This window comes from Gobius niger (assembly GCF_951799975.1).
Source record: "Gobius niger genome assembly, chromosome: 2".
Classification (NCBI taxonomy): Eukaryota; Metazoa; Chordata; class Actinopteri; order Gobiiformes; family Gobiidae; genus Gobius; species Gobius niger.
The window spans coordinates 7,328,516-7,353,619 of NC_136853.1; the positions used below are offsets into that span (position 1 = coordinate 7,328,516).

The following is a 25,104-nucleotide window of genomic DNA, read 5'->3' on the forward strand; positions in this document are numbered from 1 at the left end:
TGAGCTTTGACGAGTTGATCCGTACCTGTCTGGTAACAATAGTAGTCTGAAAATAGTCTGAAACAATAAACATCACAAAAGAGTCAAACTAAAGAAAGCTGGGTACATTTTTTAGCAAAACCTTTAACAGGGTCTAAGGAAGCACATACTCAAACTGAAACTCATCCTCATTCTGTTCAGTCTTGTTCATGATGTGGAAAAGTCTAATATGAAGCTGGTCAGACGACTGTACATCTTGTGAATACTGTTTATTCTGAATGAGGAAGAAAAAACAAAAAAAGGCCAAACATCTGATCAGCAGCTGAAACGATGTGACATTTAAAACAAAGCTCCAGTTGTCTCTCAGCGAGGACGTTTTTCATGTTCCGTTACGCTTTCTGCCAACTGCTTCACGACAACAACAAAACAAAAACACTCCTGCAGCAGCGACCAAAACAAAACACATCCGTTATTATCGTGCTACATTCACAGTGGCTCGGTGGCGCAGTGGTTGGCACTGTGTTTTTCCCCCGTCTCTCAAAGTTTACCTTGTATTTTGGAGTCCGAGTTACTTTAAGCACAGAACGAGGCGCTGACACTGTAGAAGAAGAAACAGCTACATTTAACGGCTTTGTCCGAGGATTAACTCAAAGCTGCGTGAATGTTGTGAATTCTACTCCAGGTCTGTATTTGACGAGGAACATGGACCAATGGAATTGTTCCGGCGGGCCAAATTTGGGCACCCCTGCTTTAAAGGGATATTTCTGGATTTTTGACATAGGGCCTCATTTCCTAGTTATCCAGAGTGTTGTTGATTTCCTGTGATTTGTTTTTTTTTCATGCAGTCCTTATATTTGAAGAATTTAGTGATGCTAGGATAGTGCTAGGCTAGTGCTAGGCTAGTGTTAGGCTAGCATATGTCTATGGTAACTAGTAGCCTGCATTAAAAACCTCTTCAAAATCACGGGGTCGTCTCCAAACGTTGCCATATCTGATTTGTAGAAAGCTCCTTTGTGGACGAATGAGGCCACAGGTAAACAAACTCCGCCAACGCGGCGTAGGAAGCGCTTGGAAGGTGGGGGGGACACACACTTGGGGGGGGGGGGACTACAGAACTACAGAGGGACATGGTCAGGGCAAAAACAGGACAATGTTAGGGCTTTAGTGGGACTACATCCAAATCGGGCTAAAGATGTCTTGGAGGTATGAAAAAGGAAACACACCGTGATCCAGTATTCTAACTTTAGCCGTTTTTCACTGGTTTACAGAGCCATGTTTACATTTCAGCTGCTCTGAGGTGATGGTAGCGGAGCTGCATAAACGCGGAGCCGATGCGCCGCGGGGCAACATGATACTGGCACGGATAATGCCCAAATATATCGTTTTTTATGGGAAATAAGCCGTGGGCCAGATTTCATTGTTTGCCCTCGAGCCGCCTATTGAAAAGGTCCATTTATATTTAAGTAAATGTAAAGTCAATGAAAATACATGTTGTGAAAGTGGAGGGGACCAAACAAGCACTTTTCACAATTAATGGTTCCGACGCCCATGACTCCACCGCTGCGTAGCTACAACCAGCGAGCTGATGCTGCTCAAATATAAGTTATTTTAAATTCAAAATGGTTACATTAAAAACATTATTCAGTCAACACAGACATTTATATGGCTCGTCTGGTGTTAAAAGTGATTTGCCTCAGGTGCACTGTGCTTAGTTCAGACTGGTTTTAATGCAGGCTACTAGTTACCATAGACATGCACTAGCCTAGCACTAGCCTAGCGCCACTGAACTCTTCAAATATAAGGACTGCATGAATAAAAAAAAAAAAAGAATCTCCAGAAATCAACAACACTCTGGATAACTAGGAAATGAGGCCATATGTCAAAAATCCTGAAATATCCCTTTAAGTAATGATTTGGATGAGCAGCTTTTACTTACATATTGCACCACCTCTGCTATGTTACTACTTCACACACTCACTCTCTCTCTCTCTCTCTCTCTATCGCTCTCTCTCTCTCTATCGCTCTCTCTCTCTCTCTGTGGCTCTCTCTCTCTCTCTCTCTCTCTCTCTGTGTTTCTCTCTCTCTCTCTCTCTATTGCTCTCTCTCTCTCTATCGCTCTCTCTCTCTCTCTGTGTTTCTCTCTCTCTCTCTCTCTCTATTGCTCTCTCTCTATCGCTCTCTCTCTATCCTCTCTCTCTCCCTCTCTCTATCACTCTCTCTCCCTCTCTCTCTCTATCGCTCTCTCTCTCTCTATCGCTCTCTCTCTATCGCTCTCTCTCTCTCTCTATCGCTCTCTCTCTCTATCGCTCTCTCTCTCTCTATCTCTCTCTCTCTCTATCTCTCTCTCTATCGCTCTCTCTCCCTCTCTCTCTATCTCTCTTGCTCTCTCGTTTCCCTCAGAACCTCTCTCTCCTCTCTACTGTGTCTGGCTGTAACTCGACCCTCCCCTTTGGCCCGAACAGAGGCCAGATCTTGCGCTGTCACTTTACTCTCCGGTGCAACTTTTCCTCCTCCATCTCTCGCTCTCTCTCTCCTTCTCTCTCTCTCCCCTCTCTCTCTCTCCCTCTCTCTCTCACCCCTCTCTCTCTCTCTGCATGTGTTTGACTGCGGGATGGCGCTAACACATTGTTGTCGTTTTGTCTCTCACGTGCAGCCAACGAGAAAGTGGAGGACATCAATGGCAGCCCCCGCAGCCAGTCGCAAATGGTGAGTCCGGACTATCACTTTATTATTATTGACGTTTGGATGGCGCTGTCCCATTGAGGCTGCTGTGGTCGGGTTTTGGTTTGATCTGATCTTTGGCGTTTTGAGGCTGCCTATACCGCCAGTCCTGGATCAGGTCGTGTTTGAAAGTTTGTTAAATGTATCATCTTTCCCGGCTTCTGCTCGTCGCACATTCATTTCCTGTTCTGGTAAAGTTTATTTTACACTGCAGGACATTTTTGAGGTGTTACAGTAACACTTTAGATTTACAGCCCGAGAGTTCCATGTGTCTTGGGAACAAGTAATTACACATACAATACAGGTTACATGGTTTAACCTCTTAACCCCCGCCTGAACTGAGCACATTTTCTCCAGTTCAGCTTTAGCCAAATCTAGAAAGCGTCTCAACTACAGCTGCAAAGTGTTTGTCGGATTTTGTTGCTTTTTTTGGGGGTGTTTTTGAAGTGGAGAAAATGTGCTTTGTTCAAACTGTAACAACTGTATATGTGTCATAAAGGAGTTACTGCCATAACTAATGCAGTGTTTATACAGGCTTTAGGTGGCGCAACAGAAAATTCCATGATGGTAACTATGGTAACTGGTGAACTGTAGATTTTTTTGACTTAGTTTTTGGTTAATATCTCAGTCATTACTGGGAGAACATTAAATTAAACTGAAAAAACTGTCTCAAAGTTCATTGTCTTCCCTTTCAGAACAAATGAACTAATGTCAAAATATGTTCTGTGAAAGGCGTCCAAAAGTGGAGACAATATTCAAAACCATGAGCGTGATGTTGGGAAGGACTGTCAGACATAAAAATAATATGTCAGGTTTGTGAATCCACTCACTGTCAAATACTGATGAGGAAAAACAGTTGGACATTTTCATTTTTGAGATTTTTTTTATTTTTTTTTACAAAAAACGCATTTCTCCCATAGAGTTGTATTGGCTCCTGCTCCACCTGACATTATGACATCATCACATTCTAGAACCTGAAAACAACCTGTTGCTGGGTTGCAGGTTCTAGAATGTGATGATGTCATTGGACCCTGTGGGGGCAGGAGACAGTTTGTCCTATCACAGGTGACATCACAGCGTTCTAAAGGCCTATACTATTATATAGAGGAATAATAATTTTGTTTTTGAGGAAATGTTTGGTCTTGTCCAGAGAGATCATGGACCCAGTGACTGATATTAATGATGACTTTTTTAATTCATACATTTTCTTTTCAGCTACGACTTGTGAAAGTGTAATGCTGTTTATAGGAAAAAGTGGCTCCTCCCCCACTGGGTCCTGTGACATCATCACATTCTAGAACCTGTAACCCAGCAACAGATATAGACGACATCTCTAGAATCGCCCATATATGGTCATGTTTGAAAACAGTTAAGGGGGAAAACAATGTGGAGAAAAATCTAAACTTTCTCTAATTATTCAAAAACTACTTTAACAAATGTTGAATTATGAATAATATATTGTCTACTGAATAAAGATACAAAGATAAAGTGGTTCAACAGCCCATAAATGCATAAATAACGGAGAATGCTAACATGATGCTACATGTTAGCCTTGTGCTAATGCTAACGCTAGCGCTAGCTACGACTGCCGTTTGTTCACTTCTACTGCACTGCATCTGTCTTATTCGTATTATTGAAACATGAAACAGGGCGCTCATGAAAAAGAGAGTCTCTCATTGGGCCTTCCCTGTGCCGCGACACAACGATCTTTCACCAAAGAAAAAAAAAAAAAAAAAAGAGTGGTGCGCACTGAATGGGTGCTGCTGCCGGATGCTCTCTCATCGAATGCAATTTCTCCATCTGTGAGATCAATAAAGTACCATCTTATCTTATCTTATAAATACATATCAAAAAAATAATAAATAAATACAATTTGAAAGCTAAGACCTACAAAACTTTTAGAGTTTTATTGTCAAATAATTTTATCCTGGATAAATAAAAGTAAACAAAAGTTGATGTTTTGTCAAGTTTCTATTTTGCCATAGTTTGGGGAAATTCCACAGTTACCATGGAGATCCGCCATCTTTGCAGCTGTTAGCATACATTTCCATTGACTAACTTTAGCTAAAACAGTATAAAAAGTGGAGAAAATAGCCGTGGAACAACTCCGTGAGCTGCTGAGTTACTGCTGGTATATATCTATATCACTGTAGTGTCCAAGTGTTTTAATGTGAACAATAACTCCAGTATTTTAACTTTTAAAATCTCCATTAGTTTATTATTGCTGCTAATCCCATAATGCTTAGCGATATGAGGTCACATTCCTGAACTCTATTATTGCTTTTCCAGCACGTTATTGTCGCTCTTTTGTGGCTTTTTGTTACAAATTTTTTCAATAAGCTTTTAGATTTGGGTAAAGCCAACTTGGAGAAAATCGGTTCAGGTGGGGGTTAAGAGGTTTGTGAGATGCTCCAGGTCCTCCCTCCCGGTAAAGGCTCTCCTCACCTCCATCTCCTGCTCAGCTTAATCCTCTCATCACAAAGTTCGTGGAATGATTGATAAAAAATGACAAAAGACAAATCACCCATGAACTCTCCCAGCGTTCTTAAAAATAGACCAAACCCACTTCCTGCTCGCTGACCTCTTGACTGGGATTAAAATTACACTCGTAGCCCTGTCCCGTTACCACAGTTTGAAACGCGTCTCTCATATTCCTACAGTGTGGTCGAAGCTGAAAAGTGCCTGTCTCGCTCAATTTCACACTTCGATTTGAAGCGACCGAACGGCCCTGACATTCCTCCTGACCGTGCGTTACACCAGTATAATGTGGAAACCGCATCGCGATCGGACCAAAGCTCAGTCCCGGCCTGTTGTTTTTTCACATGCTGGGTTTAAATGTGTCAAGAAGCTCTGGCCGCGCATCAGCTCATAATGCGTTCGTAGCCACCTTGGAAGCGGCTCTTGCCTGAAAACTACAGTTGTTTGGAGGCTAACTAGTCCCTCTTTGCTCCTATGGATCTTTAACTATACCCCCATGGTCTACACCAGGAAATCTCCCAGCATTGAATTGACATCCAGCCCATACGCTGGACATTTGTCCTGGTGGCAAGTGGCCAGGCTAGGTTAGCCCGTTAGCTTGCTACAATCTCACAGCTCATTGTTGATTAAAAGTCTGCAATAAACCACAAATGTGTCACGTCCAGCTCAGTGTGTGATCATCATAAAGGCTGCTTTATGTAGTTAAGGGCTTTATTGACGTTCTTAGTGCATAATAGGGGTCAAATCAAGCTAGCTGTTTGCTGCTAAGCGGCTAGCAGAGAAATGATTACTTCTTTGCGCAGCTTGCTCCGGGAGAAAACAGATCTACTACGATCCGTTGTCGATAAAATGTGAGCAATAGCGTGTAGTCATTGTTAAACGGTTGCTTTATGTAGATGGGGCTTAATTGACTTTATTTGTGCATATTTCTTGTTTTCACATCCATTGGAGCTCTAGCTTGTAGCATTAGCTTTGGGAATGCATCATCAAGGCCCAAACACATTCCCAGCGCAGATCCAGCCACTCAAATAAGTTTTCTTGTCTTTTAATCCAGTGTGTTTAGATAAAAAAACACTGATGTGTCTTTGTAAAAGTCCCAGAGCTGCTGTAGCTCCAGTTCACAATGAAGCTAAACCTCCGTGACTTGTTTACACCTGAGGGCCGGCCTAGCATCTGCCCCGGAGGCTCAGCTACAACGTACGTCACTGTTGGGGGAAAGCTCCTGATTGGTCGACACTCACGAATTTCTCCAAAAAACTGCGTCGGCCACTTTGGAGGCGCTTTACGCACTACGGGATCTCTTGACGCTCACTGTATTTCTGTAAACACTTTAAAGCGTGTTGTGCAAATTCATTTTAAACTGTACAGTATGTAATTGTAGTCTGAAGGACCCCGGGTAGACTCGCTGCCATTAAACGGGCAGCTAATGGGGATCCTAATAGAACAATAAAACAATAAACACTATCTCAGGATGGAAAAACAGCGGCCTGTTCCTTTAAATGCAGGAATTAGATCATTTGCTGCAGTATTAATGAATGAAATTGATGAAAAAGAGCAAAAAAAAGTGACAAAAAGATGAGGAAAAAGTGACAAAAATGTGACAAACAATTGGGGGGAAAATGAGAGAAAACTCTGGCAAAAGAAACATTTTTTTGGGGGGAAAAATTGGCCGAAAAAAGGGAAAATATATATATAGTAGTAAGAAAAAATAGCAAATATGAGGGGGGGAAAAATGGAAAAAACAAGATCAAATTGGGAAAAAAATGTGGACAAAATAGAAAAAAAATAATAATAATTAACTTTTTTTTCAATTCCGGCAGTACCAAAATGTTTCTCCCCAATACCATACTAGTACCATACTGGCATCGTTTAACGGTGCCCCATCAAATCCTCTTGCGGTCGCCTGTTCCCCTGGACTCGGCCGTGGTGTTGAATGACGGTCAAACAGCCCTGACCCATCGCTTTCTCCCACAGTTGGCAGCTGAGTGTTTTGATTTTCATTTATTCGGTGGTATTTCTGCTCTGCATCTGGCTCTGAGCAGGCCCGGTGTAAATGAGAGCTGCGGTCGTCTCACTTCTGGCTGTCGTCACTCACATAATTGCCTTCTCTCTTTAACTGCTCTTGACTAAGTGTTTATGCAACGCTCTGGTTTTGCCATAGAAGTGACTAAAGCCGCTGGCCTCTCCTCTCGGGTGACACATGCGGCGGCTGTGGGTGTTCTCAAGGCTTTTATTGTGATAGAACGAGAGCGGAGACGCATTAAAAGTCATGTGTGGGCCAGATATGTGGGGCTGGTGGTGGAAAGGCTAAAGGATCATGATTATTGTACCATCGGACTTGATTTTAAAGTGGACATATGCAAAATAGAGGATTGAGATGTTTTGTGTCAGAGGACAAAAACAGACCAAACTCCTTTTTACGATGTTTTGTCATTTCCAGGAAATGACTACAACAGCGCATCTCTCCCTCGCCTTTCCCACGCTTATTGATCCACAAACATTGACTTGTTTGGTGCCCACGTGTTGCGGCCAAGATGACGCTGTAAACCTGATGCAGTCATTTCCTTTCAGGGAAACAGCAGCAGCTAAAGGCGGGGGAAAGATGTACCGGGCCCATCTTCTATGAAAAGCATTGCCAAGATCAGAGATATAGTGTTGACACCAGACTTAGAGAGACTTATCCATGCGTTTGTGTCCAGCAGGTTAGACGACTGTTAGAGCTGCAGTACAAGAACCAGGAAATACGACCATATTAGTCCAGTGCTCCGGTCTCTGCACTGGCTTCCTGTCACTCAGAGAATAGACTTTAAAACAGCTCTGCTTGTTACAAGTCTTTTCATGGTTTAGCACCAAAGTCCATCTCTGACATGATACAGTCGTATGAACCATCTCGGGCCCTGAGAACCTCAGGGAGGGGTCTCCTGGTGGTTCCCAGACCATCCATTTTCTTCCGCTTTATCCGGGGCCGGGTCGCGGGGGCAGCCGTCTCAGCAGAGATGCCCAGACTTCCCGATCCACACACACCTGCTCCAGCTGTTCTGGGGGGCCCCCAAGGCGACACCAGGCCAGCTCAGAGACATAGTCCCACCAGCGTGTCCTGGGCCTTCCACGAGGCCTTGTCCCAATAGGACATGCCTGGAACACCTCCCGCGGGAGGCGACCAGGAGGCATCCGAAACAGATGCCCGAGCCACCTCAGCTGCTCCTTTGGACGTGAAGGAGCAGCGACTCTACTCCGAGCTCCTCCCGGGTAACTGAGCTCCTCACCTGAAGGGTGCGCCCAGCCAGCCCAGGACTAAACACGCTGAGGCTAAAGCTAAAATCTGGAACAGTCTCATGAGGATGTGAGACAGGCCTCAACTCTAACGTTCAAATCCAGGCTGAAAACAGTTCTTCTCACCCGTGAATATGACACTGAAAGTATTTTATCTGCACTCTTGCTTTCTACTGGTTTTAATACATTTTTATGTCGATGTTTATTGATTTTGGCCCTGTCCATACGAAGTCAAGCTGAGGAAACAAACGCAAACATATTTTATCAATCCAATCCAGTGTATCGTTCATACGAGGGCGGCGTTTTGGGCGTCTGTAAATTAACATTTTCCAAACTAGGTCCCGGAGTGGAAAGATCTCAAAAAGCCGTTTATGTGACGCCGTTGTTACGACGACTCTGCAACTTTTACTAAAACGATGACATCACAGCTCCAGAGTGGTGTCTGTGACTCATGGATCTATGATGGTTTGACTCCGCTCCTCTTTGCTCCACTGCAGTCCACAAGCCACAGGTGACAAGTAGAAAAACAAAAGTCAGTCTTTGTTTTTGGACTGACAGTAAAAGTCACTGACAGGTTTGTACGTCTGAAGAATAAACTCTCCTCCTCGTCTCTTCTGTAGATCCTAAATCCTTCAATCAGTTTAATTTTCACTGTTTACATTCCACATGTAAGTTTACTGCACATGCGCCTCTACATCTTGTTCTATTATCTGCGTCACAGCGCCTCACACAGGCCTGGAAGATGAATCGCACCCTTTTCACAGACCTGAGTCGACCCATGTGGACACAGAATATTGCAACATGGTTAAAAGCACAAAAACATACTATTTCCACGTCATACTTCCTTCTCTTTCCCATATGAAAAGTTGAATAGAGGGATGAGTATTTCCACAGGTCTTTGCATGTTTTTATTATTGAGGATCTTTAGGCCTGTCGGTGGATGGCAGACAGAGAGTTTCTGCCAGTTATCACAGTCAGGACTCAAATGACTTAAGTTCTGCTGTAAGTGGCAAGAACACAAAGAGAATTGCTTGACTTTCAGTTTAGGGGAGGATGAGCTGTTGCTAAGCCCCCGTGTTGGTCCAGGTCACGACAGCCTCGGACTCTGTGGCACTGAGCCTTTCTATTTCCTCTGACATTAATTAAAGTCTCCGCTTCACAGTGACGCACTGGTCTCTGGGTGAACCTCGGCTGAACTGAAGGCACTGCCCGCTCGCGTCACCGCAGCCTCTCAGCCTTTGTCTCAGAGTCTGACCAGTGTGAGACCAGACTCTGGCTTTTTCAGGCTTTTGGACACTGCTGTAGTCATACTCCACATTATATAACTCAAGGCGAGACGGGGAATAGATTAGAATAGAACATTGTAATGCAGGTTTTCTGTCTTATGTTTTCGTGAAGCTTTCAATGCATACAAATGGACAAATCTGCCTTTATTTTCGATTTTGGATATTCTTTTTGGGTTCAAAGCTCAATAAATTAGGCATTAGATATTGAAAAAAATGGCTCTAAAAAAACTCTCAAAAATACTGTCCAGTAGAAGATGGACCGTTTGGAGTCTGTAGGTAAAGTGGAGGTGTTGTAGCAAGAGTGATGCGCCTTTATATTTCGTCTCACAGGAAAGTTAATGGTCATATTTGGATTACAGTGCCATCCCAGTCCCCTTTCATGCCACACGTGGATACCAAACATGTCGATATTTGTGAATGAATAAGTCATAAATAAGCATTGTTTACACGTCACGGTCGCCATGAATCCACATTCATGACCGAGTATCACAATAGGTGGCGTTCACTATTTAGCATGTGATGATGTCATAATGTCAGGTGGAGGGCGGGGCCAATATATACAGACGGCATCTCGTCATAGAAGGGGGCGTGGCTTCGCCGAGGGGGAAAATAGAATCTTTAGAGAAACACAATTTTTCACTCTTTTTCGCCATTTATTGGTGGAATATAAACGTATTTATCACATAAATAAAGTCAAGTGTAAATCGGGTCCATATGGATGTTTTCTCACAGCAGATTGTTCAGTAGAAGTGAAAAAACGGCAGTTGTAGCTAGCGCTAGCTAACCGTTAGCATTAGCCCGATGCTAACATGTAGCATCAAGTTAGCGTTCTCCGTTATTCATGTATTTATGGGATGTTGAACCACTTTGCTCCTTCCCATGTCTTTGTATCATTATTTAGTAGAAACTAAGTTCATATTTCAGCATTTGTTAAAGTAGTTTTTAAATAATTATAAAATATAATCCCCCTTAACTGTTTTCAAAAATGACCATATATGGGCGATTCCAGAGATGCCGTCTGTATCTATACAACACTATGTTAGAAATACAGTTTTTGTAAGAAACCTCCAAAATGAAAAATGAAAAATGTTTTTCCTCGTCAGTATTTGATCGTGATTGGATTCACAAACCTGTGATATTATTTTATGTCTGAAAGTCCTTTCTATTGGACAACATCACGCTCATGTTTTCGCATATTGTACCACTTTTTGATGTTTTTCAGAGAAAATAATTGGACATTAGTTCATATGTGCTGACAGAGGAGATAATGGACTTTGTGACAGTTTTTGTTTCATGTGGATTCCTCCAGTAATGACTGAGATATGAGACAAAAAACTATGCATTTTGTCAGTTACCATAGTTACCATAGTTACCGTCAGTGGCTCCACCTCAATGTTAAACTATAGGCTCTTTACAATGTTGTGATGTCATGTGAACGCTACCTATTGTGGATGGAATTGGATGATCTGGAGCAGAGGCTTGTCAATGGGCTTCACGCGCCGATACAAACTGTTTTTACGCACGGCCACGAATAATGTCCCCCTACGGGCTGCTGTGGTCTTTGTCTAGCCTGGTTGTACCATACCCACGTACTCATTTCGTTTCGTACAATGGTCTGGAACTTCGCAATTGAGCTCCGTTATCAGGTGGGAGGGGTGAACTCTATGTAATGCGCCCGAGTGAGTGAAGCAGCTACTTGCACATTTCAACGCTTCAATCTGAATTTCTGGATATTTGGGAGCTGAGCCAGAACGGATTGAAGAGCTTCCTTTACTTTCGTATCAGCCGCCATTGCCAAACTAATGGCAGTGTGGCTCCGAAATGACAACACAGGCACGGCTTCTTAAAGACGGGCGCTTTACTTGAGTTTATGCCGTGAAAACTACAGGATAGGAAATACAATGCTTTAGACAACAGGTAAAATAATATGTTAAAACAAAATGGCTACCTCGTGGCCGTCTGCCACTTCGGAGGTTCTTGGGCAGCAAATATTTCAGTCTTGTGCATACTAAACAAGCATACAATAATTAGACCAATGTACTTTACAAATATACAAAATCATTTGACACAATATAACAAAAATACATTGTGCAGCTAATTGGCCATGCTGCTGCGGATAGCTCGGTCAAAGTCTTTTGCATGTCTGGGCGAATGCAGGCCTTTATAGCAAATAAATGCATCTTATTTATAGAATATAACATAAATTCACAACATGAGTCACAATTATTTTCAACAAAAAATATTAACCCTTAGAACAAAAGATATTAATTGTAAGTCCTTTCAACGACACTTACAGGCAGGTTGAAATTCAACCGATGTAACGCGGCCACTAAGATCAGACCCAGACCAAGACGGACGTTTACAGACGGCTAAGGCCAGGCTACATCCTTTCAGGAATCTATTAAGAATGACAAGAATCGGATGAATGTGGTATGTAGATAAAAATTGCTCCCATTCTCATTTGCAGTTGTTTGAGTTCATGCACATTAGCCATGTGGACTTGCAGTGTCTTTTATAAGCGCAAACAAAACCATGCAAAGCTTCCTTAATTTTGCCCATATTGTTCCAATGACAAAAACATTGAGAGACTGTGACTGGTACTTCGCTTCTGATTTGTCTTTGTCTCTCTATGTGTAAACCCAGCATAAAGGGTGAGTTTCATCTTTTAAAACTGATATTGAATCTTTAAGCTGCTGTTCAGGGCTTTTCTCGCGCTCTCGTACATCCTTCCATTCATCGGGCTGACCCCTGCGTGGAGGATCCCGATGGTTTAAGGGTCTCGTTTCACTGAAAGCATCCGTTTAAGAGCTACGATCCCCACTGCCCCACAGCTGTCCTCGGCTCCGGGGGGGCTGCGGATCCTTGGGAAACTGCTCTTTAGGAAGTCCGAGGCAGTATTGGCCTGGTGCTGAGAGCGCAGAGGAAGGAAGCACCTGACGGACGCACAAACGCAGCCAGCGTAGAGTTACGACCGCTCAGTTTCCCCCCGGGTTTGGACACTTTTATGACCCAGAGGTAAAAGTAACACGTGGAGATTTGTGTAGAGTTTAGTCGTGTCGTTTGAAGACCTTCACCCATCCACACAAACCAACAACAGTACCTTACATCACTGTCTTTCTTTAATGTTAGGAACTTTCTCTCAGTGGTTTTGTTAAGATCCGAATACTTTTGACACATGCTTCTTTTTAAGTAATACTCTTTATGTGGAATATAGATTTGGATCTCTCGTGGATAAGGTTTTTTTTTAGTGGACTCGGATTTCGGCGGCATCCGGTGTTGTGAGTGAAACCGAAGAGATACAAATGTGCCGCAGATGCTCAGACGCGCCGCTGTTTGGTTTGGACGACTTTAAGCTCACATTAATCTGATTATTTTTCACTGACAGCCAGCCACGAGCGCTCGCAGAAAACACGGACGCGCTGTTTGGCTGCTTTTCGACAAAGGCAGTTGTGGATTTCGAAAGGAAAGCCAGAGTCCACACAGGACAGATGTGGGTGACATTATGAGAGTAACTTTTTGATAATTCTGTCCTTTTAAGAGTTGTTAGTATTAACCCGATAACAGTGCGTTTTCCATACATAGTTGAGGTTTAAGGGTTGCAAGGACCTCTGAAGAACTGCCCAAACACCAGGCTGTTGTTGTCATTGCTGCCATCTTTGGGACCTCTGCTACTTCATATCAAACTTTGCCTTTCCACTGATAGAAGTCAAGAGGCTACATCTAAAGCAGACCTGATGTAGAGGAGCAGAGCTGACAAAGAAAACTGAAACCCTAGGATGTGATCGTTTCAAACTGCCTGGAGAGTTACTGACACCACTTTAAAGCATCAAAACCCGCCCTGGAAAACTTCTGCGGAGATTAGCTCCAAGTGCTGGGCTAAAGGTCGTACAAACCTCTCCAAGAGAAAGCTAGCATTGGATGCTGATGGACGAGTTAATTCAGCCTTCACATATTCCTCACAAATATCTACTGAGCTTTATCATATCGTACTGTCAAATTGGAACATTTGGGCAACGACCTTCTACATGACTTGTTGCCTCGGCAACTGTTAGTGCCTACGTGTAACCGAGATTATTTAACTCTCTTCATGTGGAAGTATCGCCAGACTCTGAATGATCAATGCCCCGTCTCTCCATTCACATTTGCACAGACTCCTTTAGTATTTCCCGAACAGATGTGACATGTGACAGATGTCAGAGCTGAGCTGTGACTGTAGTTCTACCTCAAAGGGTTCATAAATGTGAGCCACACATGTGTTCATGTAGAGCGGATCGTCTCGTGATCGGAAGGTCGTGGATTCGGATCCCAGCTCCCACAAATGCACACTGACGTCGTGTCCTTGGGCAAGACACTTCACCCTCCTTGCCTCCAGTGTCTGCGTACATCGGTGTATGAATGAGAGAGTGAATGGGTGACTGGTTTTCTTACTGTAAAGCGCTTTGGGCCTGATACAGGTACATGTGACAAAGTGGGTTTGTCCCATTGTGTATTTTGGTCATTTTGCTTTGTTCGTCTCATTTGGAATATACACCAGCAACAATAACCCTCAAATTTATGTATGAGTTAATCATTACTTCCCATTGTCCGTTTGTTTATTCATTTACTCAGTATACACATTTACCTGTACCACCTGGTGGGAACAAAGGAAAGGGCGTGGTCTTTGTCGGCCATTTTAAAATCTTAGGCTGAACCATGTGGCAGGGGAAACTGGTTTAGACTTTGCTTTGTGTTTCCTTCGGTTTGTATCTTTGTTGATTTAGTTTGAACACTTATCATTTTGAGACTAAACACCTGCTGAACTTTTGTTTGGAATTTACCCATCAAGGAATGGTACTTACTGGTCCTTTCCCATTAGGGGAGGGATAAAAGCTGACCGTGGCAGTCACTAGATGTGCCATTTTGTATGTGACATGTGTTTGTCAGAGAAGTTCCTTTTGTGTGAGAAACAAATGTCTGGTAAGAGCTACTTGTTGTCAGTCTGCCTGCCCATTCCGACCCCTCGTGGCCAGCTTCCTCACAGTCCAAAAGCGCTATAGAAGTGGAGTCCATTTACCATTTGCTGTGTTGATGCTAAATGCTACAAGCTACACGCTAACTGTGGTAGAATGCTAACGCTCTTGAGCAGCTTAAACACTGTTGGACCGAGTGCAAAACTCTCATAGAAAGATTTTCTCTTTCCTCTTGGGTGTGTTCATGTCATCTGAGGGGTGAAGCAGATCTTTGGTAGATCTTGCTGGAGCTTTAGAAACATAACCACACGGAGGTTTGTTTTCATGTACTCTCTGGGACCATGTTTTTACTTTTTACTTGAGCAGTGATTATGATTACATACAAAATGCAACCGTCAATCTGTTGTCCTTCACGGTCATCCTGAGTAGAGACAGTGCATATTGTAGTACGGCATAATTCCACTGTGTTCTTCAAAATGGCGGCTGTAACTGTGTGTGACATTTTGTCTTTCAAGATTTGGCGGATTTCATGAAAAAAATAATCTATAAATGATTGGTTCTATATACTAGGTTTTGGACAAAGTTGGGCTGCACAATGGGCTGCAGTTTTGTTCTGTCTCTCAAAAACTCCTTTGTTGTCATTGAGGTTTATCATTAAATATTGCTAATCCCTTTAGTCGTAAGTTTTTGGAACATAGTCGATGTTCTCCGTCCGTGAAAAGCAACAACATAAAACATTTGTCATTTTTGGATGGAGCTCTCGCTTGCGTGCTTCACTGCCGCAGAACACCTGGATCTGAATCTCCTCATCCTTCACAGAGTCGGAGCAGCTGTGGGTTTGAGCCGAGTGGGGTAGATTTATTTAGTTTCACGCACGTTTCGGTCCGTTTGGGACGGAGCAGCGGAGTGGAGTCCGTGTCTGCAGAGGGAGCGAGGCCAACAGAGCAGCTGCTGCAGGCCCAGGGGAGGAAACTAATACTAAATCTGACTGGCTCCATGCGATACACCAACAAACACAGGCCGTCGGACAGCGAGGGCTTGGTCTGCATTTGGATGGTTTTTACACAAGCACTTGGTGTTTTCAATAGTCCACATTCTGTGACAGTGCAACAGTCAGATTGGGAGTTCAATAAGAGCTACTGGTGTCAGTGTGAGTGAGTGATGGTCTGGATAAAGATGAAAACACAACAAAAGAGGGGGAAAAAAGTGACAAAAACGTGATCAAAAAGTGATGGAAAAAGCGATGAAAAGCCACCCTCAAAAAACTACGAGACACAACAAAATGGCAACAAAAAAAGAGATGAAAACATGACAAAACGCTTCAAAAATGTGACAAAAACGTGGCAACAACACAAAAAACTTTACCGTGCGGCCCAAAAGCCCAAAGCTTTTGGGCCGCACGGTAGCACAGTTGTTAGTGCTTGTACTTCACAGAAGGTCCTGGGTTCGAATCCCACCTGGACGGGGCCTTTCTGTGTGCAGTTTGCATGTTCTCCCCGTGTCTGCGTAGGCTTCCTCCAGGTACTCCGGTTTCTCCTACCACTAAAAACATGTACAACAGGCCAGGATGAATGAGAGTGTGTTTGAGAGTGTGAGCGTGGGACAACGGATGCAAATTAGCCCGAGGCTATAATCCGGCGAGGCGTGTTAAAGGAACAGGCCACCGTTTTTACATACTGAGATATGTTCTTACCTGAGCTTAGACGAGTTCATTTGTACCTGTCTGGTCCTCACCCGTGCCTTCAGTCACGTAAACACAGCACGGACGGCGTTAGCATTTAGCCTCTCCCTCTCTCCTCTATAGCTCCAAACCAGGTGAAGATAGAAGCTACCAAGCTCTTCCACGTTTTCCCTATTTAAATATGGTTACGTGAAGTGTTACACTATAAAGTATAATTACACAAAATTAAACAATGTGGATTTTCTAAGTGGATAAAAGGGGGACTATATTGTAAGGTGTAATAATACCAGGAGTAGTTTGGCGTCCGCACAGAAAAGTGAAGATATTACTGCGCGGATTTCGAACTACTCCTGGTATTATTACGCCTTACAATATAGTGACCTTGTTTGGAGCTATAGTGGGGAGGAGGAGAGGCTAAATGCTAAATGCTGTGCTGTGTTTGCGTGATTGAAGGCACGGGGTAAGACCAGACTAAAGAACTCGTCTAAGCTCAGGTAAGAACATGTCTCAGTATGGAAAAACGGTGGCCTGTTCCTTTAACATGCACGAGTCCCATGTATGTTCAACATGCACACTGTCCCGATCAAATAAACAAACAAACAAATGAGCCATTACCGAGTCCGAGAGGCTGCCAGCTCCAGTCGAGAAGCTTTCAGATTTGGGTAAAGCAGAACTGGAGAAAATGTGCTCGGTTATAGGAACAGGCCACCATTTTTCCATACTGAGATATGTTCTTACCTGAGCTTAGACGAGTTGATGCGTACCTGCGTAAAAAGACCAAAAATGTTGTTAGCATTTGGCCTCTCCCAGTGTATTCCTATGGCTCCAAACGGGGGTGAAGTTAGATGCGTCCAAGCTCTTCCACGGGCACAAAGACCAGACAGGTATGGATCAACTCCCCTAAGCTCAGGTAAGAACATATCTCAGTGTGGAAAAACGGTGGCCTGTTCCTTTAAGGTCGGGAGTAAGAGGTTAAATTGTATCATCTAAAGATCAGAAGCAACCTGACCCCAAGAGCAAACAAACACATTAGTCTTTTGTTTATTCAAGACATATAATCTATAATCTTAAGACACGCTGGGAAGCTCTCTGACATTCAAAGGAAGACATTAAGGGAGAAAACTCTGAATGTTGTCACCTGCCTTAACCAGAGTGGGGGCACCAGGGGCCTGAGCGGGCGGTGTGGATGAACCAGTGCCACAGATGTGAACTCTCCCTCTTTGTTGAATCCCGGCTGTGGGCATGTGGGACCATCCCAGGGCAGACCGAGCAGCGGAGAGGAATGGATTATGAATTATTAACCTCTCATTTAACCCCCGCCGCCCCTGTCTGCTCCCTCCTAATTTGTTCCTATTGAGAGATTCTGCCCCCTGACCTCCCTCTGCTCCTCTTCCCACCACACCGAGCAGGGCGAGGGGAAGAGCTTTTCAGGGAATCCGTGCAAAAGATAATGGCTTCCACTCGGCCGTGGTGACGTTTTCCGAGTCTCCTTTCTTCCTCGTTCTTTCTTTATTCCTTTTCTTCGATTATTTTGAAGTTACTGGAGAAAAGGAAAGCAACGCTAAAGAGGAAAACCACCATGGAGCCCTCGCCTCCCAAACAACAACACTTAGCTTTTGGAAGCTTCAGTCCTTCCAACGTCATCAGCAAAGTCGCAGCTTTACACTGCGTTCCAAATTATTATGCAAATGACATTTTTCTCTTATTTTCTAAATTGTCAACTTAAATGAGAGTCAGCATAATTTTCAAGTTTTTATCTGGTAGAGGATCATTTAAATGTGGTGGGAAAAATCTCCCAGTGAGAACAGTATTTTTTTCAAAAATAAATATTGTAAAAACCTCAAAATTCACTGTTCCAAATTATTATGCAACTCATCGTTTCAATACATTTTAAAGCTTGTAATTAACTGAAAATGGTCATTTGTTGAATTTGTAGCATTAGGAGGTCATACTTACTGAAATCAAAAGTTATTTCAATCAAAAAATATTAACAAGTCAAGTTATAATTTACCATAGGAGCCCTTGTGTGATAGCAGCCTAAAAATTCTTAAATCCATTAAACTTGTGAGTTTTTGGACAGTTTCTGCTTGGATTTCTTTGCAGGATGTTAGAATAACCTCCCAGAGCTGCTGTTTGGATGAAAACTGCCTCCCACCCTCATAGAAGTGTTTTTTGTTGAGGCTCCAAAGGTTCTCAACAGGGTTGAGGTCAGGGAAGGAGGGGGTCCACATCATGAGTTTCTCTCCTTTTCTGCCCATAGCAGCCAGTGATGCAGAGGTTTTCTTTACAGCAGGACATGGGGCGTTGTCATGCATGAAGAGGATTTTGTTCGGGAAAGCACCGCTCTTCATTTTGTAGCATAGAAGACAGTTGTCAGTCAGAAACTCCACATATTTTTCAAAGGTCATTTTCACACCTTCAGGGAGCCTAAAAGGGCCTAAAGGGGCCGACCAGCTCTCTCACCATGACTCTGGCCCAAAACATGACTCTGCCCCCTCCTTACTGACCTCACAGCCTTGTTGGGACATTGGGGCCATTCACCAACCATTCACTATTCCATTGATTTGATCATCCAGGGCTACACGGCCTCATCAGTGAACAAGACTGTTTGAAAATGAGTCTTCATGTATTTCTGAGCCACTGCAGCCGTTTCTGTTCATCAGCATTCAATTAACCGTTTAGGGGAGGCCCGGATAGAAGGTTTTTGCACAACTGCAGCCTCTGGAGGGTCCTACACCTTGATGTTTGGGAGACTCTGGAGGCACCAGCAGCTTCAAATACCTGTCTGCTGCTTTGTAGCATCTGTTCTCATAATCTGATGTGTTTGTCTGACAGAAACCGTCCTTATTGTGCCATTATCTGCACAAAATGGAGTGTGCTCTGAATCATCCACAAATCTCTTATCAGTATGATGATTACACTTAATATTTCATGAAATATCGAAGGTTTTCATACCTAGACCAAGGCATTCAACTATTTCATGCTTTTCATCAGCAGAAAGATCCTTTTTCTTTCCCATATTGCTTGAAAATGATGATCTGCATAATAAAGTGGAACACCCTTTTCAGCAGTTTTTCCCTTAACTGGGCTTAACCTGAAAACTAATCATCCCAGGTCTCTGAGATTCATAGAGCCCCGAGACACGATACCATCCATGAGTTTCATTATTATTGTTTTTTTTTTTACCTTTTTGACACAAAAATCCAATTTGCATAATAATTTGGAACGCAGTGTATGTGTTTGAGGAAAGCTGTACAATCAAACTCCAGTTGAGTATGTCGTGTGTTTATTATGACCAATTCAGTGCACTTTGTAAAGCGTAAGAACTCCTTTACTGACGTTCTTTTTGTTGAAAAATGGGCACAGTTTCTAACAGAGCTAAACTGTATAAGTCGACTATAGTTCAGGCTCATTGTTGTTTTGTTGTTGCTTTTAGCTGTAATTTGTCCACATATAAAACAAAGCTCAGAAGTGAGTTCATTGTGCTATGTTTGAATGCATTTACTGTGAGTGTGAGTTCGCTTTTTCGGCGTCTCAGTTTGTGAAATGGATTAGTGATGCGCGGGTCAGGGTTTTTTTCAACCCGCGGGTCCCGCATTTGGAGCAGGTTCTAACCCGACCCGGCCCGCCCCGCAACGTTGTTCTATTTTTACAGCCCGCCCCGCCCCGCCCCGCCCCGCACCCGCACCGCCCCGCCCCGCACCCGCACCCGCAACCATTAAAAATTACGCGTTACAACTATGATCCGTATGAACAGCACCGGCGTGTCAGCCCCTCGCGCGCGCGCGCGCGCTCTCTCTCTCTCTCTCTCTCTCCCTCCGAAGAGCGCTGGGCAAGAGGGAGAGAGGAACAGAGCAGAGGTCGGCCTGACGCGAAGTCACACACAGTCGCACATACGGTGGAAAATAGGAAACATGAGCTCCACAAAAGCGTTCTCTGGATCACAAGCTGCAAAACGCTGCTTGTTTTATGAAAATCCGACGTATATTTACGCTAAAAACCTGCTGTAAAGACGACGGAATAAGTTGTGAATGAATTCAATGAATGCGCGTACGGAGGCATAGAGTGCCCGCGACCGGCATTTTTTGACCCGCCCCAACCCGCCCCGCGATCGAAGGAGAATTTCACGACCCGACCCGACCCGAACCGCGGGCAGACCGCGGGGCCCGCGGTGGAACCCGCAACCCGCGCATCACTAAAATGGATCCTTCCCCATCGGAAAACAATGATCGATAAATAAAGATTACAGATGTTTATTATTGGTAACGCATGAGTCTCTAACGCGTTACCTTCATAAAAAAGTACAGCACAGTAACGTAACGAGCTAACTTAACCTCTTAACTCCCACCTGAACGGATCCCATTTCCTCCAGTTTGGCTTTACCCTAATCAAAAAGCTTCTTGGGGAAAGAAGCACCAAAACAGCCACAAAAATGTGACAAAACCAACAAAAAATGTGACAAAAACTCAACAAAGATGTGACAAAAAAGTGACAAAAATTCAACAAAAATGTGACAAAAACTCAATAAAAATGTGACAAAAACAACAAAAAAATGTGACAAAAAATCAACAAAAATGTGACAAAAATTCAACAAAAATATGACAAAAACTCAATAAAAATGTGACAAAAAAAAATATGACAAAACAACCAAAAAAAGTGACAAAAACTCAACAAAAATGTGACAAAAACTCAATAAAAATTTGACAAAAACTCAACCAAAATGTGACAAAAACAACCAAAAAAAGTGACAAAAACTCAACAAAACAACCAAAAAAAGTGACAAAAACTCAACAAAAATTTGACAAAAACAACAAAAAAATGTGACAAAAACTCAACCAAAATGTGACAAAAAAAAAAAACATAAAAAAGGTGACACAACACAGCAACAACGTGAGGAAAAAGATCAGTTTTGTGGGTCTTAGCTTTCAAATGAGGTGTTGCACAGGCCTATAGCCAAAGAGGACAGAAGGCATATATATACTCACTACTGCCACCTCAGGTCATACGTGTAACTGCAGCTTCTATATTAAGCTCGTGCATGACGGCACTTCGGACCCGAAGTAACATCTTTTTGAGTGACAGCGCAGGATTTTACACATTAGGACATGGCTGGAGCATGTAGGGGGAGGAAAATACATAATTTTAACATTTTTACTCTGTATTCACCTTATTCCGGAGGCTCGCGTGGGCGCCGCCATGAATTATGCCCGCCCCTTTTCTCCTATCTGTGAACATGGGGCTGGAGAAGTCCACATAAAATCAGTCACTACATGAAAACAAAGCTGTTTTTTGGCCGCGCTGAGAAACGCTGCAGTGTCGACATGTCGGTGCAAATGAACATTGGACATTTTACACAAATCAATCGACTAAACATCAGATTTAAGCGGAGAATATTTTCCCTCGTTTTCCCTTTAAATGAACTGCCGAGACAAAGCAAAAAGTGGCAAAAGTGGGCGGGGCAGAATAAGGTGTATAGTCCCTTTAACGAGTCACTTTTAAAAGTAACGTCACCCAACACTGCTCACTTGAAAGCGAGGACCGACAAAACTGATTTCATTCTCATTTTTGTCACTCTGTTGGTGCGTTTTCGTCACATGTTTGTGTCACTTTATTGGTACTCGCTAATTTTGACGCTTTTTTCAAGTTTCAATTCGGGTAAAGCCAAACTGTAGGCGGGGGTGAGGATGTTCATATCGAATTCCTAACCTGATTTGTTGCATTTTTAACCCCTAAAAACAAGGCAAAATGTATATTATTGACAGGTTTTCAAAAACAAATCAAGATCCAACTACATCAACAAAATAAAACCATGCATTTGAACCTCGCTCAATCCATCATGTTTGATTCTGAAAACAGTTCTTAGCATTTTTCTTACTAATATGCCTTATTTGTTCACTTCTGAGCCACTTTAGAGTCTTTTATTTCACTCTTGCATCTCCACTTAAGCAGCCTCTCCAGACTCCAGCCTCCCACTCTGGTTCCTAACAGTGTTTTTGAAGAGATTCGCAGATGCATTTTTCATTATCTATATCCTTATTTACTGAATTCCATCATACACACAGTATCTGACGAGCCACTTTCTCGGAAACATACGACGTGACACGCTGCAATCACATATTCATTTAGTCCCCATTATGTTCCCTCTGAGTCTTCCAGCTCTCGCGGCGGCGGCGGAGACGGGAGACAGAGGAAAAGCTTTATTCAGCAGGAAATTCTCTGGTCTTTTGGCACTAAATCCTCCCCGTAACGAGACTGACACATTAGCGCTGAGACGTTCCCCGGAGAAAACATGACTCTGCACATTGGCTCCTCTCCGCGGCGCTTCTGCGTGGAGACGGCGGAGCGATAAACAAACCCGGGATCTCGCTGCGGCGCAAAGATGCTACACGTGTCAGCGAAAAGCCAAAGATGTTGTTTTTTTGTTTTGTTTATCAGAAATACAAGGGAGAAGCGCTTTAGCTGCTGGAGGTGAGGAAAAGAGCTGATGTGTTTCTGAAAGTGGGATGCGAGAAAGATCCAATCTGCGGAAAGCGTGCACTGCATTTTCAAACACTTGGTCTAAGATGGGTACATTGTGAAGCAAACGCCCTCTGGTTTAAGCCGGAGATTTTTAGCTAGTTTCCTCCTTTAACATCTTAGTTTTCATGTCACTGGCAGTGTCCCATCAAATGAACTTTGAACGTTTAAAAGAACCTTGAAAGTTACAACTAGGGCTGGGTTAAAGAAAGGTCCACCCGTGTGTAATCTAATGTCAGTTCAAATACAGCTGCTCTGTGACGGTCTCAGAGGTCTGTGAGGAGACTATTGTGGAGCAGAAGCATCATGAAGTCCAAGAACACACCAGACAGGTCCAGGATCAATTTATTGAGAAGTATAAAGCTGGGTTTGGTTATAAAGATTTCCAAAGCTTTGAACATCTCTCAAAGAACAGTTAAATCCACCATCCAGGAATGGAAAGAGTCTGGCATCACTGCAAACCTACCAAGACCCGGCCGTCCTCCTAAACTTACTGACCGAACAAGGACAGCACTGACCACAGCTGTTACCAAGAAGCCTATGATGACCCTGGATGAACTGCAGAGAGACACAGCTCAGGTGGGGGAAACTGTCCACAGAGCAACTATTAGTCGCACACTGCACAAATCTGGCCTTTATGACAGAGTGGCATTTTAAAAGAAAACCATAAGAAGTCCCGTTTGCTGTTTGCCAGAAGCCAACATGTGGTCTCCATGTGGCTTCTGGAAAACGGGGACTTCTTATGGCTTTCTTTCAAACATGGCTTCTTCTAGCCACTCTGCCATAAAGGCCAGATGTGTGCAGTGTGCGACTAATAGTTGTTCTGTGGACAGTTTCCCCCACCTGAGCTGTGTCTCTCTGCAGTTCATCCAGGGTCATCATGCACAATTTCCCCCTAATTCTTTATTACTAGTATTTTCCCTCTTTCCCCCCAATTTATTTCCAATTTGTTCCTATTCCCATTTATTTTTCAAATTTTTCTTACAGTTTTCCTTATTTTTCCCGAAATAATTCCCCATTTTTTCACACACATTTGCTGACATGGGAGATTAACCCGGTGTTGTACATTTTCAGATCTCCCAGATATTTTCGTTCTGTTTTCTGGTTCTAGAAAACAAATATTTTAATATAATTTTCGCGTTTCCCAGACAGACACAATGAACATTAAGCTTAGTCTTTTAAAGCTTATTTTCACCAGGCAGCTAACTCGACAGGACCCCTTAATCTGGTTTTAACTGCTGCCTCATACACTTAATAATATTACAAGAATTGACAGCCTATAGCTCTACAAGCAAACGTCTCCGAGCTCCCGCTGTGATTTACAACACGATGCTATAAAGTGGTCATTTGTGTCGTTTGGCAGAGGAAAAAACTGGCATCTTTCGCCAAGCAGTAAACTCGTTATAAATGACAAATGCAGCTCTGCTCGACGGCTGTGATGTTGGAGAATGATAGATATATTACAAAGCCTTTGAAACACTTTAGATTACAGCCATGTGAGGTCATAACAAAGTAATTACACGTCTAAGTACAGGTAATTACACATGAAAGTGCAAGATTTCATAAAGTTGCACAAAGTGAAACAAATAGGGCTGGGACGATCCACTTTTGCCACGATACGATATGTATCACGATACTCGGGGCCGATCAGTCAGTCATCATGATCAGTAATACATTTACCTTCAAATGTGTAAAAACTAAAGTCATGTTTCTAAAGTCTATAAACCAAATGCCATTTGGTTTTTAGACTGTGCCAAGTGTTAAGATTGAAAAGTTCATGAACACAAAATATAACAAATCCCTCCAAACACAATTATTTATTGCAATACTTGATAAAGTATCAATACTTGATTGCTTTATAAAGGTGGCACATCTATGACGGCAGAAACACCTGCAACTGCACTTTGTATACCTGTGTTACACGCTGTACTCCGTGTTACTCTTTGTTAAACCTTGCACTTTAATGTGTAATTCAGACGTTCTGCTCTCCCAAAATGTCATCCGATGGACGGGGGAGCGACTGAATTTTGCGTTGCATTATGGGTAACATTCGACTTCGCCACTTCCGGTTCTGTCTGCCATAGCGTTTTCGTTCATTCTCCTTGCTTCATCTTCTTCAAGAGAAGGAATACAATTCTGTAGCTGATATTTTATGATGCAGACTTTTCTGACTGTTCCAACTCCCTGCTAACCGTTCGCCCGGAGCTAACTAGCTGCTTAG

At 43.1% G+C, this 25,104-nt stretch overlaps 1 protein-coding gene across 9 annotated transcripts in view; it reads left to right on the forward strand.

Moving 5' to 3' along the window:
• nav3 (neuron navigator 3) overlaps window positions 1-25,104 on the forward strand; it is a 541,592-nt gene that overhangs the window by 264,981 nt on the left and 251,507 nt on the right. For all 9 annotated transcript variants that reach the window (XM_079582525.1, XM_079582518.1, XM_079582523.1 and 6 more), the window contains exon 3: window positions 2,633-2,685. In XM_079582525.1, the coding sequence (XP_079438651.1) occupies window positions 2,633-2,685 (53 nt within the window). The remainder of the gene's footprint in view (window positions 1-2,632; window positions 2,686-25,104) is intronic.